The sequence below is a fragment of the Brachyhypopomus gauderio genome, chromosome 1 (assembly GCF_052324685.1).
Source record: "Brachyhypopomus gauderio isolate BG-103 chromosome 1, BGAUD_0.2, whole genome shotgun sequence".
In the NCBI taxonomy this organism is placed as follows: Eukaryota; Metazoa; Chordata; class Actinopteri; order Gymnotiformes; family Hypopomidae; genus Brachyhypopomus; species Brachyhypopomus gauderio.
The window spans coordinates 53,299,391-53,318,620 of record NC_135211.1 but is presented as its reverse complement, the minus strand read 5'-3'; the positions used below and the strand labels follow the sequence as shown (position 1 = coordinate 53,318,620).

The 19,230-nt window shown below is 41.4% G+C and overlaps 1 protein-coding gene across 4 annotated transcripts; it reads left to right on the top strand.

Annotated features, from left to right (window-relative positions):
- Positions 1–1,151: 1,151 nt before the first annotated feature.
- On the top strand, positions 1,152–7,670 carry LOC143525422 (uncharacterized). 4 transcript variants are annotated; one of them, XM_077019367.1, is made up of 7 exons: positions 1,152–1,225; positions 4,378–4,580; positions 4,801–4,897; positions 5,547–6,009; positions 6,336–6,495; positions 6,822–6,972; positions 7,550–7,670. In XM_077019367.1, exons 2-7 carry the CDS (start codon positions 4,382–4,384, stop codon positions 7,560–7,562), a joined length of 1,083 nt encoding a protein of 360 aa, XP_076875482.1. In that variant the 5' UTR covers positions 1,152–1,225; positions 4,378–4,381; the 3' UTR covers positions 7,563–7,670. The 4 variants fall into 4 exon arrangements, 3 of the variants coding, with proteins under 3 accessions (XP_076875482.1, XP_076875471.1, XP_076875460.1); XM_077019356.1 differs by having other exon boundaries at positions 1,173–1,225; positions 2,255–4,580; positions 5,550–6,009; XM_077019345.1 differs by having other exon boundaries at positions 1,173–1,225; positions 2,255–4,580.
- Positions 7,671–19,230: the final 11,560 nt, after the last annotated feature.

The window sequence follows — 19,230 nt, the reverse complement described above, 5'->3', positions numbered from 1 at the left end:
GAGGAGGAAGCCTACCCCCCCTCGGATTACGACGCCTCCACCATTGACTACGGTGGCGAGGAGGAGGAGGCCTACCCCTCTTCGGATGACGACGCCTCCACCGTTGACTACGTGGGCGAGGAGGAGGAGGCCCACCACCCCTCGGTATGCGACGCGGTTCCCGAGGACTACGGCGAGGAGGAGGAGGAGGAGTCTGAGGAGGAGGACTACCTTCCTCCGCCCGTAGGTCTCTCTCCCACCGTAGAGGAAGACGGGGAGGAGGAGGAATGCTCCGATTCGGAGGGAGAGGAGGAGAGTCCGCTTCCCTCTGAGAGAGCATCCGGGACTAGGAAAGGGGGTTCGGTGAGGTGTCCATCCTCCGACCGCTCCGGCGAAAGTGCAATGGACTGCTCCCGAGGTGGCAGCCCGGAGCAGTCCATGGAGTGGAGCCGGGGCACAGAGGAGATGGACACAGAGGAGGAGCTCCCTTGCGGCCCACAGGGCGCGTACGACAGACGCGCTGCACCGGACGCGTCCGCCAGCCACGCTGCACCCAGCGGAGGGTCCGCAGCGAATGGGGCTAATGTGGTTTGTCTATTTAATGTGCGCTCGCGCAGTGTCCTGTGCTCGTCGTTGTCTATGTCTGCACGTTGTGCTGATTGTGTGAGTGTTTATCGTGCGCTATTGCGCAATACACGTCTCGCATGGGCCCCACATGGGATTTAACTGGGCAGTATGGGTATTATCTGGGCATGGGCTTAGAGTGGGCTTTTTGAAGGGTTCTATGCGGGCCCCAGTTGAGTTACATTTGTGGGCCCCATTGGGGTTATAAATCCTGGCCCCAGTTGGGTTATAGTTGGGACCCATGTGGGACTGATTTTTAAAACAGCCCAATATTTTTAAAACAGACTTTTAAAATATCATTTACAAACCAGCCATTTTTACATAGTACATGATTTTATACCATAGCTCAAGCAAATGATGGTAGAACTGGATATTTCTCTGGCACACAAACAAATTGCATGCTGATATAGTTTAACTTCAGAAGCAGTTTTAATAACTAAATTAATTTAAAAATATTAACATAAAGCTAAAACAACAAAGTTAATGTACCTGCTTCAGATTTATGGAAACCATTGCCTCGCCTCCTCTCGTGCGCCCCCGCCCCCAACAAAAGTCTAGAACCTTCTCCCGCCTGACTGAAAGCGTCCTTTAATCCGTTGGAGATTCACTGGCATTCACTGAGGTAAGAAATTAACGTTTCCTTTAGTTAACTTTTCCATTTTGCTATAAATGTGCAAAAGACCAAATATACAAAAAAGAAAAATATAATGCCTGACGTTATCTTTAATTCAAACCTAGTTAGCTAGCTAGCTTGATACTAGCTAGAACAACCGGTAGCCGTTAAGGTTGAAATGTAGAACGCAAGCCGTTCATTTGTTATGGCTAAAAAGAATAATCTGTGGGGAAAATATACACATTTTAAACACTATGTTTACACATTTTCGATGTAACCCACCTAGATTTAGTTAATTAATTTTCCTATATTAGCTAAGCCATACCTGCAAATTTTCGATGTTGCTAAGCTAGCTAACCTAAGGTAGGTTAACTCACTAGCTTATAGGGTTGCCACCTGTCCCGGTTTTCACGTCGCTGTCCCGGTTTGTCCCGGTTTTCCTTCTTTTTAATATGCGGTCCCGGCAACAACAACAAAAAAAAATACATTTAATGTCCCGGTTTTCACTGGGTTAGTTCAAACGACTATTTAGACTGTTTCTGCACACTTTAAATCCGTCTTTTTTTTACTCGCTGTGTCTAACCCCCCCCCCCCCCCCCAACAATTTGCGTTCGCGTATGACGGTGTCCTTGTTTTTTGTCAGACCTAGGTGGCAACCCTACTAGCTTAGCAAACACTAGGACTAAGTGGTCATCTTGGTTAGCTAACTAACTAGTTAGTTAGGTTTAGAGAATGTTTGCTGAACGTATTGGTAGAAAAGATTAAGTGATAAACCTTTACAGTTAATAATAAGTCGTGTCCTGAACAGACCAGGCACCTTAATTGTGACCATATACCTTGTGCTATATTTAATGGAATAACGTGCATACTGTTTCAATTAAACTTGTAATCCAGAGCAATTATGTTACCTAGGCTAGTTAACCGGTTGGTTATTCAGTTGAGAATGTGAACCATTTACATTATAGAGCCAGCCTCATATTTGTATATATGAAATACCCACTCCTATATAAAAAAATATAAATTTTTGTTAAATTTCAGATTATTTTCCTGATAAAATGAGTGAGGACTGCTCACAACGAACAAAACTACGAAGAATTAAGTCTAAAGTTGCAGAACACTTACGACTAATTGAGGAATCTGTTGCATCACATACTACGGAAGGCATTTCTCACAGCCCAGTAGAGGATTTAAATGAAATTTACTATGATTCTCTGGAAACCGTTGAGGATTTGCTGAATTCTGATGTAACCAACATTTTGCCATCAGCACCTGAGGAACAACTTATTAGTAACTCATTTAATTTCAATGGTGCCTCACATATATGTACTGAGAGTGACACTGATCATTTGGTATACTCCTGCCCAGTTCTGAATCTGGATGACAGCAGTGACCATTATTCTTATGTTTCTGACCATAGAGAGCACTTTGCTGAATGGGCAACGAGGTTTAATATTTCACATTCTGCCCTGTCAGCTTTACAGAAAATATTAAGAAGAGAGGGTCTTAACATTCCACTGGATCCCAGGACATTGCTTTCCACTGATAAGGAATGCCACGTTAAATATATTGCAGGTGGCTGCTACTACCATTTTGGAGTTGCAAATGCAATATTGGCAGAGTTGACCAATTCAAGAGATAATGTGAATGAAATGATTGATATTCTTACACTTCACATTAATATAGATGGCTTACCCTTATTTAGAAGTTCTAATGTTAGTTTATGGCCCATTCTTGGTAGGATAAAAGAGTTACCTAATTCAAATGTGTTTTTGATTGGATTGTATTCAGGTTCAACCAAACCTTGTTCGTTGCATGAATACCTAAAAGAATTTGTTGAGGATTTAAAATTAGTCACTCAAGAGGGAATACGTTTTAATGGCAAACACTACACAATCGCACCACCTGAGGCCTTTATTTGTGATGCACCTGCAAGGGCATTCCTTAAGTGTATTAAAGGTCATTCAGGCTACAATGCGTGTGAGCGCTGTACACAGACGGGTGTGTATGTAAAAGGAAGAATGACATATCCAGACATGTCAGCAGAACTTAGAACAGATTCTCACTTTGAAGAAATGGTTGATGAAGGGCACCACACTGGTGTTTCCCCTCTCAGTGAGTTGGGTGTTGGGTTAGTGACCAGCTTTGTTCTGGATTACATGCATTTAGTATGTTTGGGTGTTGTAAGAAAGCTTATTTTTCTTTGGATTAAAGGTCCATTTAAGTGTAGAATATCAGCAGGTATTCTTTCAGCAATTTCTCAGTACATGACTTCAGCCAGACAGCATTTACCTAGGACCTTCTCTAGAAAGCCCAGATCTCTGTTTGAAGTTCGTATGTGGAAAGCCACAGAGTTCAGGCTTTTTCTTTTATATGTAGGTCCTGTTGTGTTGAAAAGTAATTTACCAAGGAATGTATATAGGAACTTCATGCTGCTGTCTGTGTCAATGAGGATTTTGCTCAGTCCAGGTTTATGTTCAGAATTTTGTGAATATGCTGGTCAGTTACTGAAAACCTTTGTGGAGGATTTTGCTGTAATATACGGCCCTGAGTTTGTTGTGTATAATGTTCATTCTTTGATTCATCTAGCTCAGGATGCACAGAAATATGGGCCTCTCGACACCATTTCATGTTTTCCATATGAAAACTATTTAGTTAAAATAAAAAAGATGGTAAGAAGACCACTTCATCCCATTCAACAAATAGTAAAGCGAATTAATGAAAAACAGAAAGTGAAGTCAAATAAACAGAGTGAAACACTACAGTGCTGCCACAAAAAATCCCATCTCTCTGGACCAGTGCCTCAGGGATTTGAAACGTGCAGACAGTACAAGCAGTTCTCTGGGCAAAATGCCTTCATTTCCTGTTCATCAGGAGACAATTGCTTTGAAGTGAATGGTCAGATTGCCCTTGTGAAGAATGTCTTACATTCGTTGTCTGGGGACACCTATGTTGTTTGTGAATTTTTTGGAAACATGGAAGCATTTTATGACTATCCCATTGACTCTTCTGCTGTGGGAATTAGACTTGTATATGGAATATCTGGACAACTGCAAGTGATTCCTCTATCTAACTTTACCAAAAAAATGGTCCTTTTGCCATTTAATGAATTTTTTGTGGCCTTGCCCCTGTTGCATAACTGCTGACATTCTGACTTTTCTCAGAACAATGCTACCCTTTTCAGTAGTGGAATTTGTGGAATGTGGAACAGTTGCCATTGTTCCAAGAAACTGGTTTTCTGGGCCAGATGAGCAGCAGTGCTTTTGGCCACCTTCAAGTACTGTCAACATTGATCGGGCCGTTAAAGAGGGATCAAGCCCACAAGAAGACTGGCCAGTGTTCCAAGTTCGTGTCTTGGGAAAGGCTGGTAAGTTGAAAAAATTGTGTGGCTTATGCATTCTTATTCTTGAACCAGTTTATGTCTAACTGTTACAATTAATTGTATGCACTTTTAATGCACTTTTTTAATGCATGATATTTAACTGTTATGTGTACATGTTCTGAAGGTTTGAATGGGTAAATTTGAATGGGTAGACAGTGTGCTGGATATATTATTTAGAATTGTATCTGTGGGTGTATTTTCCTAGCGGACTATTCTGCTGCTAGAATCAAACTGCGTAAAGCAGAAGTGACGTCTGATCTTCAAACAGACCCAGAACCTGAGAGAACAAAGCGGAAAAGAAGGTAGTACATACATGTTTTGAAGTTAGTCAACATAAATCATTACTCGGGACACTGTTGTCCTACCTCACATTTCATATGCACTGATTAGGGGTGTGAATCTCTTTCAAATGATACAGTACACATCCTGGTTTATGATATACAAAAACTGTTAAACAGGTTATAAATGTGATTCCCTACGAATCCTAAATATTTTGTTTCAGCAATAGTGTGATTGCTTAGGTCTGATCCAGTGTGATTCACTTCAGCTAATTTCACACACATTTCTTAACTCCATTTTGCCTGAGAATTTTTACTCTACTAATTTTCTGGAAAAAAATACCATTTTAATATTATTACAGTACTACATTTATTTAAATAATGAAGTGGAAGTGGAGTACACGATGAAGAAATGCAGTTTGTTTTAAATACAATTTTGAAGATTAGGATGGGATTACTTATAGAATGAGTATACAAATTGTTATTAAATGTTTTGTATTTGTTGTGCAATGGTACTCAACCATATATCATTTCATGACAATACAACCTAATATTACCTACAAAGCTAAGCACATTAGTCGAGTAAGGGTTGTACTTTTATACATCCATAAAATGGTAATTTAAAAAAAGAATATTAATAAGGTTGGTTTATCTATGGTGACATTGTGTGCAGCAGACCCAGAATTATCGACTCTGACTCAGAGACTGAAGAGTCTACTGAAAGGGCTGCTCCACTCCCACCAAAAAGACTGTTGTCAAAGGCTTTACAACCACCAGCAGGAATCCTACTTGGGAATCGAGCACAGACTCGTACCACACCTGAGAGGCCCTTAAATACTGGTGATGCACCAAACACCAACACTCATGTCACAGGGAATCCACATAGACCTACTACACACAGTGGAATGGCACCATTGCTCAGAGATGAGATGTTCCTTCGTATCCTTACCATATTGGAAGAAATAAAAGCAACTCAAGCTGTGCATGGGAGCATGATCCAAGCACTCCTGATGCAGCGAGACTGCAGTAACACTGTTCCCTTGTTGCCTGAAGGAGCCACCTTCCCATTAACATCCTTCAAAGATGTGGAGGATATTGAGCTGAAGCTCTCTGACCCTGCTTTCCAAAAAAATGTGGTAAATGCTGTTTAAATGAGCAAAATTCTGTATTTTTATTAAATGTATTTTTGGTCAAGTGACCCCTGAGATTTCAAACAGGTATATATAAGTAATGGAATTGTTAAGATTTGAAAAGTGCAGCGTTTCGCCACCTTGGTTCTTGCATGTTGCTTACACATGCTCACTTTGAATGGCATGGATAACAAATAGACAAGCATTTTAAATGCATTGTGGATAACTAATATTGTCCCTACAGGCATAAGTAACGCAAGTTAATTTATTTGTCAGTATGTGTGTATTTGTTTTTCACCATGTTCTTATTGTGCATGTGAATTTTTAAAAAGGTCTCAGTTCTAGGAGACATAGGAGGTAGGAGTATTGATGAGTGTACACGCAGAATGATGGCTTTTCTGATGACCAATGGGCTGGCTCTGGGGTATAACCTGATGGGGCGACATGGGAAGCGGGAATTCCGAAGTCTGCACCTCTTCAACGTTTTACATGGTATTAAATATTAATATTTAATTTTATTTAATACAAATTCCATGTTACCCATTTTCATCTGATCAACATGCATTAAATTATATAGCTGAGTTGTTTCTGAACAGAAAGGACATATTTGAATTGCAAGTCACTTTGTATAGTGTGCTAAATGCTGTAAATGTACTGTAATGTTGCGAGGTTTGCGGGATACAGATACTAATCATTCTTGTAATGGGTCCAAGTTAGATAGCGGTTTTCTTGTTTTGGTGCTCTGATCTGGAAAGTAACATGTGGTGGTTGTCTTTGCCTCAGTTTATTCTAGCTGAATTTTTTATTTTATTTTGTAGGTGGCCTAAAGCAAAATGCTTTTCTTCGTAATATAACTAAAAAGGATGTTGAGAGAGCGGTCTCAAAGTGGTTCAGCAATGCTCGTGACCGGGATGGAAACCGTGCATTGAGAGCACAGAGAGACTTGCAAAAGAGGAACGCAGAACAGATGTAAGTAATCAATAGTGAGCTACACATTTGTGATAATGTGACTATGAAGGCATGTGAAAATCATTGTCATTTTTACTTTCCAAAACCCTGACGGCTCCTATATTGGAGTTTTAAAATGTTTTATGTACACCTAACTTGTAAACACATCACTTGGCCTTTGTAAAGTCTTCCCCAAGAGGTGATTAAAGTGTTAGACATCAGTGTCTTTGGAAATTTTGAGTAACTGCAGCAGGTTAAATTAATTGTATAGTATATTTGAGGGAGTACTGGTCAGGATGTTATTATCCTGTGCAAACTAGAAGCTGGCATGATTTCTGTACAGTGAATTATGGTCAAGACCAAGGTGGTTCAGAAAATGCCTCCCCATTAAACAGGCCTAGTGTGCTAATTCAATAGTACAAACAGGATTTTTATGCTTTACCATGGTTTTGATTCACAGAGAAGGATGTGTATCATTGCTAAAAGTGGTTTAGATCTGCAGTGTTACTGTTGTGACTGCTTTAATTAATACTGTTGTTCATCTCTCCCTCCCTTCTTCTTTCTCTCTCTCTACAATATGTGAAACTACACAACCCAGCAACACACAGTAAAGGATTTTTAAGAAGTTTTTAAAGAAGATTTTTAAGACTCAAAATACATTTTATGGACATTTTTGTGATGCAAGTATGTAGTATGTGATGCAATGATTTATGGTTAAAATTATTAATGAGTTGAATAATTGTTTTCAATAAAACATTTTATTAGGATTGATCAAGCATTTGTCATCATTTACATGTAAAAACAGCTCATCTCTGAGCTTATGATAATACAGTCTTCAGTGCTGTGCTCTTGTACAACAGTTTTGCAAAGTAAGAAAAGCAACCTCACCTGAAGCCCTCCATGACTCCATAGTGACCCACATTGGATGACACAAGTTAGCATTATAGTGATTGTGCTCCAAAAGTTTAATGCGAGCTGACATTCTAGTGAGTGATGGGCTGATATTTGGGCCCCCTTTGCATAACCCATATGGGCCCTATAAAGATTTTCTCATGGGCCCCTATTGGGGCTGAAGCGGGTGTCTGTAGTTAACCATAAGGGCCCTACTTGTTGCCCACACTGGCCCCGTCATTATCCCACACAAACAAGGGGCCCATGTAGGGCCAGTCAATCATTGCTAATACGGGGCCCACCTGAGGCCCACATTGACCCCAATATTGGCCCACATGGGCTAACACACATGGGGCCCATGTAGGGCCTGTGGATCATTGCTCATACGGGGCCCAACTGAGGCCCACATTGACCCCAATATTGGCCCACATGGGCTAACACACATGGGGCCCATGTGGAGCCGATGGACAAATCTTTGTGGGCCCCAGCTGGGTTGCCCAAAAAGGGCCCATGTGCCAGCCCATTTCAAACCCATGTGGGGCCCGCATGGACATGTTGACTGGGTCTATTAAAGTTACGTTTGCTCTGCAACTCGAGGATTCTGTGTCTCGTCCTTGGCTGCGCCCGAACGTCACATCTACACCATAATTTTGGAACAAGCAACTCTTTTAGATGTGTATAGGCTCACAAAGAAATGTTCTGTTTACATCAATGATGATAATATCGGTTTCCTTGTGCCATCGTTTTCGCTTTGAAGGCTATATATTATTTTACATGACTTTAGCATCCTAAAAAAGTGAATAGATGTTTGTGGTTAGGGTTCATTCACAACAGATAGTTATGTAGAAGTACTTCAACTACTTAACACTCCTGAGACTTCGTCGCAGAATTATTTTTTACTATTACTTTTTCTAAATGTAGAACTAACACGTGCAGGTTTCGTTCATGTACATCGTAATCAGGAGGAATCAAATGAAAATATGTCAACACTCACCGTTAACGAAGACGTGAGTAAACAAAATGGAAAAGTGAAGAGTAAATAAATAAAGATTCAGCGAAGGAATAATCCACATTAGTTCATAATAACCCGCATTAGTTCATAATAATTCTCATATATTCATTATTTTTATTCTATTCGATCGTTTGAAGATAAGATTGTGACAAAACTTGCTAAAATTCTTGCTTTGTCTTTTAGAATTTGCAATCGATAACGACGAAAAAGAGAACAACGGTATTGCACACTAAAGTAAGAAATGAGAAAGGTGCCGCAAAGGTCTGTCGTTATCAGTGACGTTGCTTGTTACCGTCATGTCATGTACCATGGCGGACTAAACCATTTTAATGTTATTTAATGTCTGTGTGTGGCCAAAATCCGAGCTGATACGAATTCTGATGCGATAATCTGCATTAGAAAGACGTGCAAAATCGCGCAGATGTGCAAAGCAATGAGAGTGTGTGCAGAATATGAATATTGGTGAATGAATCACAGTTTTCTCCAAACACGACTGTAACCCTATCGCTGCACGACTGAGGCACGGGACCACAGGATTCATGGATGAAAGAATAATATCTATAATAATCTTACAATTCACCTCTGACTGCAGAGACCCATGCCTGCACAGGATTTATGTATTGCTATAATTATCCACGGCTGGTTTTGACTATATAGGGTCATTAACACTGTCCAGTTTCAGAACATTATATGTTATTGTTTTGCTGCGAATATTTTTATTAATGGTAGCCTACAGTTCCTGTAAAAGACAAATATTAATATGATTCAGATAATATGCTAGATTCTGAGAAATAGGTCATATCTATTTCAATATGTTGTTTTTACAGTTACTACCTGCTCTTGACACAGACCACTGTACACTACAGTTGTGATCAAATTTATTCAACCCCCACTGAAATAAAGTGTTTTGGCCAGTTTGACATTGATTTTGATCATTTCAGTCATCTTATTTACAATTATATCAAAGAGGCACTTATAAATTAGACAAACATAACATAATATTTATGATGGAATAACCACAAATGTCTTTACTGTGCTCACATCATTATCAGTTTTATTCAACCCCCTAGTGACATTATTTTTTAGTACTTAGTACAACATCCTTTTCCAGTTATGACAGCTTTCAAGCGTGAAGCATAGCTTGACACAAGTGTCTTGCAGCGACCTATGGGTATCTTAGCCCATTCTTCATGGGCAAAAGCCTCCAGTTCAGTCACATTCTTAGGCTTGCGCACTGCAACTGCCTTCTTTAGGTCCCACCAGAGGTTCTCAATTGGATTTAAGTCTGGTGATTGCGATGGCCACTCTAGAATGTTCCAGCCTTTCATGTTCAACCATGCTCTAGTGGACTTGGATGTGTGCTTCAGATCATTGTCCTGTTGGAAGGTCCAACGTCTCCCAAGCCGCAGGTTTGTGACTGACTCCATCACATTTTCCTCCAAGATCTCCTGGTACTGAAGGGAATTCATGGTACCCTGCACACGTTGAAGCTTTCCTGTACCATTAGAAGCAAAACAGCCCCAAAGCATAATTGACCCCCCGCCATGCTTCACAGTAGGCAAGGTGTTCTTTTGTTCATAAGCCTGGTTCTTCCTTCTCCAAACATAGCGCTGGTCCATTGTCCCAAACAGTTCTAATTTAGTTTCATCTGACCACAGTACACTGTTTCAAAACCTTTGTGGCTTGTCCACATGACTTTTGGCATACTGCAGTCGACTTTTCTTGTTCTTTGGAGTCAGCAAGGGGGTGCGTCTGGGCGTTCTGGCATGGAGGTCTTCGTTATGCAGTGCGCGCCTTATTGTCTGAGCTGAAACTTTAGTGCCCACATCTGACAGGTCTTTTTTCAGTTCCTTAGCAGTCACGCGGGGATTTTTCTCCACATTACGCTTCAGGTAGCGCACAGCAGTCGCAGTCAGGATCTTCTTTCTGCCACGACCAGGTAACGTTTCCACTGTGCCCTTTAACTTGAACTTGCGAATGATACTTCCGATAGTGTCTCTTGGAATATTTAACAACTTCGCAATCTTTTTATATCCATTGCCATTCTTGTGAAGAGCAATAACCTCTTCTCTTGTCTTCTGGGACCATTCTCTTGCCTTCACCATGCTTGGAAACACACCAGTAGATGTCTAGAAGGAGCTGAGTATCACAGTCCTTTTAAATCTGCCTAATTGGTGCTTATCATGCTTGATTGCTGCTCGTTGACATCCACAGATGTTTTCAATACCTGATGGAAAACACTGGAATGAACCTCTGTTCTTAGGAGTGGTAGTCGTAAAGGGGTTGAATAATTGTGTCAATGAAGAAATCACAAAAAGGCCATTTAATACTTTATGACAAAAAAAATTGATGCTATCTTAGTTGCATTTAGTTCTTTAACAAGTCCTTGTAAGATTTCATTATGAACACAATTACAAATGTGCACTGAATTCCATAAAACCCTTCGCAGCATTGGGGGTTGAATAAATTTGATCACAACTGTAGGACTATAATAACTCGTCACTCCACAATAACTGGAGTGTTTCTAATGCCAAACTGGCTCTGTGTCTCATTACTGCCCAGATGCTCTTCCCAGATCCCTGCGGGTAACATGGTGGACTCATTCAGACACATTTACATTACCATTTTCATAGTGAGTGTCCCCCACATCTGTCACCCTTATTTTAATATATTTAAAGGTGTGTCATTGGGTTATTGTTCGTGTGGGATTAAGTACAAAGCCCAGCAGGTATGCTGGTTATTGGAGTTCCCATGCCTGAAGGCTCTTTGGTAGCGATGTTCCCGGTGCTAGGAACTCCTGGGCTGAATCTGAAATGCCGTAGCCTACACTTAAGCAGTAGGCGCTAGATTTCACTGCAGTACGTTCTGCTCAACCGGTTCAGTAGGAGACTGGGCAGTTTTCTTAACCTCGGACATACTGCCTGTTATCTCATAGGCCCTTTTCACAACAAAACGGAAATACGTCACCGCCGGGTAAAACAAGTTCCGGTACTCGCAGAAGATAGTTGTTGTCAATTCACCTCAGCATGGAGCGTGTGTTTACTTCATCCCTGTCGTCGCTGCCGAGACTGAATTTTAAATACGTTTCCAGTATCGTTGGAGAACATTCAACAACGAACGGTTCCAAGTTAAATAGAGGCTACAAATTGTTTGTAGAATAATTTATTCACTTATACCAGGGTAAGCTAACACCAGCTAGCACTAGCTAGGTAACTATTATTTAAGGTATAGCTGGTTCCATTAGTCATCCTACGGAGTGGTAAAACAGTCTATATTATGATATATATTATAATATTACAAATGATACTGACAGCTTTAGTTAACAATATCTAGCTAGGTTAAGCTGGGCGTACACTGTGCGATTTTTGGCCCATTTTCAGCCGATTTTTCACTCGTGCGACTATTTTTGCGATCGGGCTGAGTTTCGGCTCAATCGCGTGTCGTGCATCGTATAGTTTACACAGGTAAACGAGGAGCGATTCACACCTCACGACCAACGCCCGATCAGAAATCGCAGCGTCGCAAGAATATCAAACATGTTTGAAATTCAAATCGCTCCTCGTGAGAGTATCGCACTGTTGAAGCAGCTCCACGAGCAGACTCTCCCTGCGATTTAGTCGTAGTTTCAGCTGGAGCTGAGTACATGATTTACAATATCGTACAGTGTACGCCCAGCTTTAGCAAGCCAAGGGACGTCAGCTATTGATTGTTTGGTTTACATCAGTATCAATAAAGTTCATGACACACACCAAGTTATTACGTGTTATTGTTTATTCAGTGTCCAATATAGTCGACAGCAAAGTGATGGTCAGAGCTGGATGCTACCGAGCAGAGCTGGATGCTAGCGGATCACAACTAGTTTCAGAGCCGTTTCAGTGGAACAGTTGCTGTCCGCATTTGAAAGAGCAAACTCTCGACTAGTAGATGTCGTGGTGTACTGCCAGCCGAGAGCTTGCTCTTTTCTAGCTAGATGCTATCGGATCACGGCTAGAAGCTAGCGAACCGGGGCTAGAAGCTATCGGATCACGGCTAGAAGCTATCGGATCACGGCTAGAAGCTAGCGAACCGGGGCTAGAAGCTAGCGAACCGGGGCTAGAAGCTAGCGAACCGGGGCTAGAAGCTATCGGATCACGGCTAGAAGCTATCGGACCGGGGCTAGAAGCTAGCGAACCGGGGCTAGAAGCTAGCGAACCGGGGCTAGAAGCTATCGGATGACGGCTAGAAGCTAGCGGATGACGGCTAGAAGCTAGCGAACCGGAGCTAAAAGCTAGCGAACCGGAGCTAAAAGCTAGCGAACCGGAGCTAAAAGCTAGCGAACCGGAGCTAAAAGCTAGCGGACCGGAGCTAAAAGCTAGCGAACCGGAGCTAAAAGCTAGCGAACCGGAGCTAAAAGCTAGCGGACCGGAGCTAAAAGCTAGCGGATCGGAGCTAAAAGCTAGCGGACCGGGGCTAGATGCTATCGGACCGGGGCTAGAAGCTAGCGAACCGGAGCTAGAAGCTAGCGAACCGGAGCTAGAAGCTAGCGAACCGGAGCTAGAAGCTAGCGGGTAACAGCTAGATGCTAGCGGACGTACGTGTACTCCCAGCCGAGAGCTTGATCTTTCAAACGCGGACAGCAACTGTTCCACTGAAACCGGCTGGGAACAGTAACAGTACTGGGAACAGTAACAGGGAACAGCACCAACTTTTAGCCGCGAGCTTCCTGCTATGTAGTCTGTAGCAGTGAAATGCTGGCTACACACAAAGATGCTCCGTATCACAAAGTTTTCCCTTTCATCCCTCCTAATTGCACAAACCCATTTTCTTTTCTGCTCGTCGTCAGCCGAAAAACCATAGAAACTGAGATACGACTGTTTTTGCTTCGAGATCGAGCACCCTGGTGCACTGCAAAAGCTCTTGTTATTGGACTCTGCCATTGTTTAATGTGTAACGGAAGTAACTTTACCCTGCAACGAGAGCTTCCGGAAGAAAAAATGCGGAAGTGTGAAAAGGGCCTATACTGCTTTTGAGTACTGAATAGGAGGGAAGTACGTCATTTCGGATTCAGCTCTGCTCTCTTAGTGCCACTCTGGGGCCCCCTGTTGGTCATCAGCAATGTAGACAAGTAAGCAAGCAAACAAAAACCTTAGGAACATCTGTGTTTACACAGCTTGACAATGCCAAGCCATTGAAAGCTCATTATTGTATACCAGTTATTAAAATGTGTACCACTGTTTTGACTAAGTTATAACAATTAAGTGAATTTCATATCCCAGACAACCAAAGATGTTGTCACTGAAATTGTTTTCATTTTATTCTTAAAAATGAGTTATTATGGTTATTTTTTGTAACCGTTTTAAATCAGAATTTAAAAATGATTGAACAGTCTAAAATTGTGGGAGTCCATTACTGTTATGGGAGTCCCTTACAAAATTCACAGCAGATGTTTGAGTCGACCAATACATTTCCTGGTTCAGCTAGAATTGGTATTTTAACATTCGTCCTTATCATGCTGTTCACATTCTGACATCATGAGACCAAGACGACACCTATCAATTGATCAACAGTCCTCACCATTGTGAGGCTTCAAAGAGGATGTTCTCAGATGGAAGTGCCCACAGAGCTTAGAGTGTCACTAAGTGTCTTCAGCATGTTACAAAGGAGATACAGAGAGACTGGAAGAGCCACAAAAAGGTGTAGAAGTGGACGTCCTTTGGCCACATCCCACACTGATGACTGCTTCATTGTGAACGGTGCTCTGTGGAACCGGCTGATGAATGCCACACACTCCAGGCACATTTAGTTATTTTTGTGCAAGGAATATTCATTACATTTGAATATTCAAATCAAGTACAAAGACACCACTTGCCATTGAAGGACACTTGACACATAATTAACATTAATAAACACATACCATTTTCTCCTGCAAACACAAATAGTGAGTGTGAATGAGTGTGTTTCTCTAAGCTATCAATTATGAGTAAATACACACATTACTGTCTCTAAAAGACATTCACCCCACCCGTTCAGAAGAAACCCAAATAGATAAACAGATAATCCGTAAGTCCACAGTAAGGCCAAAATATCACATCAGCAACATCTTAACTCTGGCAATGACAAACTGCACATTTCACCCTACATGGACGTAATTTTGATTTCAAAAGTGGGGGGGACATGGATTCGTAGCTATTTAAATATTTGGTTTTAACCGTAAAAACTGGGGGGGACCAAAGCCGGCTTTTGAAAAAGTGGGGGGGACATGTCCCCCCCGTCCCCCCCCCCCCCCCCCAAATTACGTCCGTGTCACCCTATGCCGAACCCAATCCCTACGTCTAACCCTATGCCCATACACTGCAGTCACATTACTGATAATATCAGTGAAAATGTGTGCTGTGATTTGGAACACACAACTCACACCAGGGTTAGGGTTAGGGCCACTCCAGGGGTGGCGAACGCAAGTTGTTGGTTCTCCGCCAGTTGAGTATGATGAGGCTCAACTGATGAGGCTCAGGGATTCCGTGTCATACAGCGCCGTGCTCAGGGTCCTAGTGCCTGTAGAATTAATGGCCCAATTAACGCAATTTAAAAACCAGGACATTTCTTTTCCACAGTTTTAAAAAATATCCCGGGACAGGACGTGAAATACGGACGTTTGGGCACCCTAGACTAACTGCCAGTACCTTGATAAGCTAGCTTCTGAGTAGCACTGGAGCCTGGAGGTTGAGAACCCTCTTTCATGATTTACATCAGTGTCTCAAAGCATTAGTGTGTCTGATTGCAATCTGCAAGCTGATCTTAGCTTTCTGTTATTTAATGTGAACGTTGACTGTGTTAAATAGGTGATCTGGTCTGTAATGGGAATATGAACAGTGTTAAACTCTCTCATTTACCCCGGTAACCCAGTTGAAGCTCCACCCGCGTGATTGTTCTGTAGCCCGTGAAGCTTAGCTTCTCGTTTCGTTCTTCCTTCACGTCACGACCTTGAGGTTGAGACCTCCTTACTCAGCCTCTCAACCCACATCTGAAAAGGAACAGTGTCACTAAGTTTTTTACTCCTGCATTCTTCAAAGTGACTCCAACTAACACGTATAACATACTGGAAGAACCACTGAACAGCAATTCTAACAAAAAGATTGCTGCATTTCCATTTTGAAGAGTGTGTTGCTTTTATACATATCTTGCCTTATATCTTTTATACAGCTTTTCATGTCTGATAATTATCCCCTTTTATGGACCTTTTTAGCTTTTCTGATGACCAGTGTGTGTATATCCACTGCTTTGTATTAGAGTTAGTAAACTAAGGAAGTAACTAGCATACATGTATTGTGCTACAATTTACTTCCATGAATACTTTATTACACTGCAAGCAGACCTTCATACATTCTGATCTAGATCTAACCACAGGGGGTATCGTTCTGACTGTGCAGTGATGCATTGTGGCTTATGTGCACTTATTTTCAAAATGCTTGCAGTGTTTTTAAAGGCATTTGTCTCTATATTTGCTCAAAATGATCACTGTACACACTTGTGTTTTCCTACACAGCCACCATCAGTTTGAGGGTTTGAATCAGTGAAGGTGTTTGGGGTTACACTATGGTGAAGGTCTGCTTTGTTCTCACACTTTTGTCTTTTAACTACTTGGACAACTATATTAAACCACACCAGCTGAGAGAAAGCGATTATTCCCCAATATGTTCAATCCCCCATGTTTCATCCAAATGCATCTGCTTAGCACTTTGTTAGTAACATTAACACTTATTTACACAATGTAAAAAATCTTTGTCATTTGTGTTTGGTTGTGACCACTTTGCTCTTTGTTCTAAGAGACGTGGAGCTGCTACCATATGAGCAGAGAGCACATCAACCACAAACCACCAACATGCAGCAACACCAGACTGAAAACTCACTCTCACATGTACCAATCAGAAGAGGCATTGTTTTGCTTGTCCCTTCCAAAACCACATTATTATACAGTTGTGCTATATAGTAAGTATAGTCTACACATACATATTTTAAAGAAATATTTCTGTTAAAGTGATCTGATGTGCTTGAGTAGAAAGCATCTGGAACTATTTGGTTCTTGAAGATGCTTTACCTCCAATGTAAAATGAAACTGAAGAGTCCATCTACGTCGATTGTGTTTTTATATATTTTAAAAGCAACAATCATCATTATCTACCTACAAACCAGTCTTGAGATACATTCATTGGAAGTTTAACCCCCATTCATAGCCCTCATGTCCCTCATCCATCTCTCTGGTTTCAGATGTAGATGTGACTTTTGTGACTAGAGAAAGCTTATGTGAATAGTGTTTGTGGGTTCATTTTTTCTAACTGCTGACCAAATAGTAGCCTGGAGTGATAAAGGCCGTCTTCCACTTGTCCCCCTCCCAAACCCTAACTCTCAACTCTAACCTTCACCCTCATCCTCCCGGACCCTCACTCTGACCATAGCCATAACCCTCACTCTCCCTGACCCTCACTCTGACCATAGCCATAACCCTCACTCTCCCTGACCCTCACTCTGACCATAGCCATAACCCTCACTCTCCCTGACCCTCACTCTGACCCTAACCCTGACCCTGACCCTAAACCCATTTTTAGGGTTACCCTAGATCAGGCATGAATGCCCAATCATGCCTCCCAATCACAGCCTCCTGGTTAGCTGGGTCCATGATGTGGTGTCTTGCCAGAAGTGAACTCCACTTGACATGGTGTTGAGGTCAGGGTTAGGGTTAACACTTACCTTAGACTTAGATGGTACAACAGAGGAAACCTGGGTGAATCACCACAGGTTTTTATGATGTAGAACCCAAGTGCTGAGCTTAAAAATCAATTGGGAGGTTAGATAGAAATAAACTACATATCGGTGGAGACCAGGATTAGAGCCCAGTCCACCTTGTTGTTAAAACTGCCAAGTTCTGTTTCCTTGGGAAAAAGCAGCTATCAAATGCAAACGATTAACTAAGAATAAATTAATTTCCCAAACAAAAGATCATTAAGAGGGAAACAAAAGAGAAACAGACAGATTTGTCCTTTACTTTGTGTTTTAGCAAAATCATTAGAGATGAGAGAAACAACTCGAGGGAGAAGAGAAGAGAAGAAAATGAGCTCAAGGGGGAAATCCCTAGGGCTCCTACCAGCCAGTCTGTACGCAATAACTCTGAACAAACACTCAGCAATGTGAGCGTTTTTCTCAGCTCTTATAAAGCCAGACCATCAGGTGAGGCTCATTCGGCTTGATTATCTCATAGGTTCCCTCTGGTGGCAGACGGTGGTCTAACCCTTACAGCTGTCTTTGTATTTTTATTATTAGTCTGGTGAATTAATTCTTTAGCCAACTGAGTCTAAACGTTAATGACTTTAATGACTTTTGTTATTTAATTAGTCTCTGTCAGTTCTGCTCATGATGTACCTGTTTCTGGTTAGTGTGGTTTGCTTCTGTGCAGATGTTGGGCACAACCAAACATTTCATAATATACCTGTTTTTTTTTTTGTTTTTTTTTGATAGGAGTTTTTAGGGTTTAGGGTTAGGGGTTAGAACAGGATTGGAAGATCTTGACAATAATTTTTGTGGGGATTTGTTTGTTTGTTTTCATTGGTGTTTCCTTGATGGTTATGGTTAGAGGTTACAGATAGTGTTAGAGGGGGTTAGACACTCTCTATGCTGGTTGCATATAGTTTTATAAGTTTTTAAGGTTAGGGTTAGAGTTAAAACAGTCTGCATGCCTATGTGCTTAATTTTATATACCTGTGGCCATGGAAGTGTTTGGAACACCTGATTCTGATAATTTGGATGGGTGAGTGAATACTTTTGGCAATATGGAATGTGTATCTAAAGCAAGGACCTTCTTAAGGCTGGGTCACCTATCTCCAGTAAGTTCTCAATCTCCAATGCTGTGTCCTTCAAAGCTAGTTTAAAGCTCACCAGTGGTTTAACTAACAACTGGTGAGTCATTTCAATGTCATACCTACTGTATGTCACTAGATGTCACTGTTTGTCATCTCAAAGGTTTTGGTTTTTGCCTCTCATGGTGACATGATGACATCATTTCATGCTATCACAATTACTTACAGTGCTTCCCCTGTAAACTGGATCTGGATGAGGGCACGACGGATGGACTATATATTAGAATCACTATTGTGAGTGTAGAATCATGTTCTGGTCTATTCTATACAATATCTACTTTTAGAAACCAATTTAAAATCATAATACACTATATTTAAAATATATAATGATACAGCATGAGAAAATACTGACACACAATGCATTTCACCTGTAGTCTGGCAGCCAGACACTGGCAACAAGCCAATAATAATAACAATATACTTTTACCACATAATCACCTATTGTAACGCAACACCTGCGAGTTTTAGCTGCCTGAGGGTCAAGGTTGG

Excerpts from the sequence above, each read along its gene's own strand:
- LOC143525422 (XM_077019345.1), top strand. The coding sequence starts at position 4,319 with ATGAATTTTTTGTGGCCTTGCCCCTGTTGCATAACTGCTGACATTCTG. Across the intron at positions 4,581-4,800 it reads TCGTGTCTTGGGAAAGGCTG|CGGACTATTCTGCTGCTAGA; the intron begins GTAAGTTGAAAA and ends GTATTTTCCTAG. Across the intron at positions 4,898-5,546 it reads AGAACAAAGCGGAAAAGAAG|CAGACCCAGAATTATCGACT; the intron begins GTAGTACATACA and ends CATTGTGTGCAG.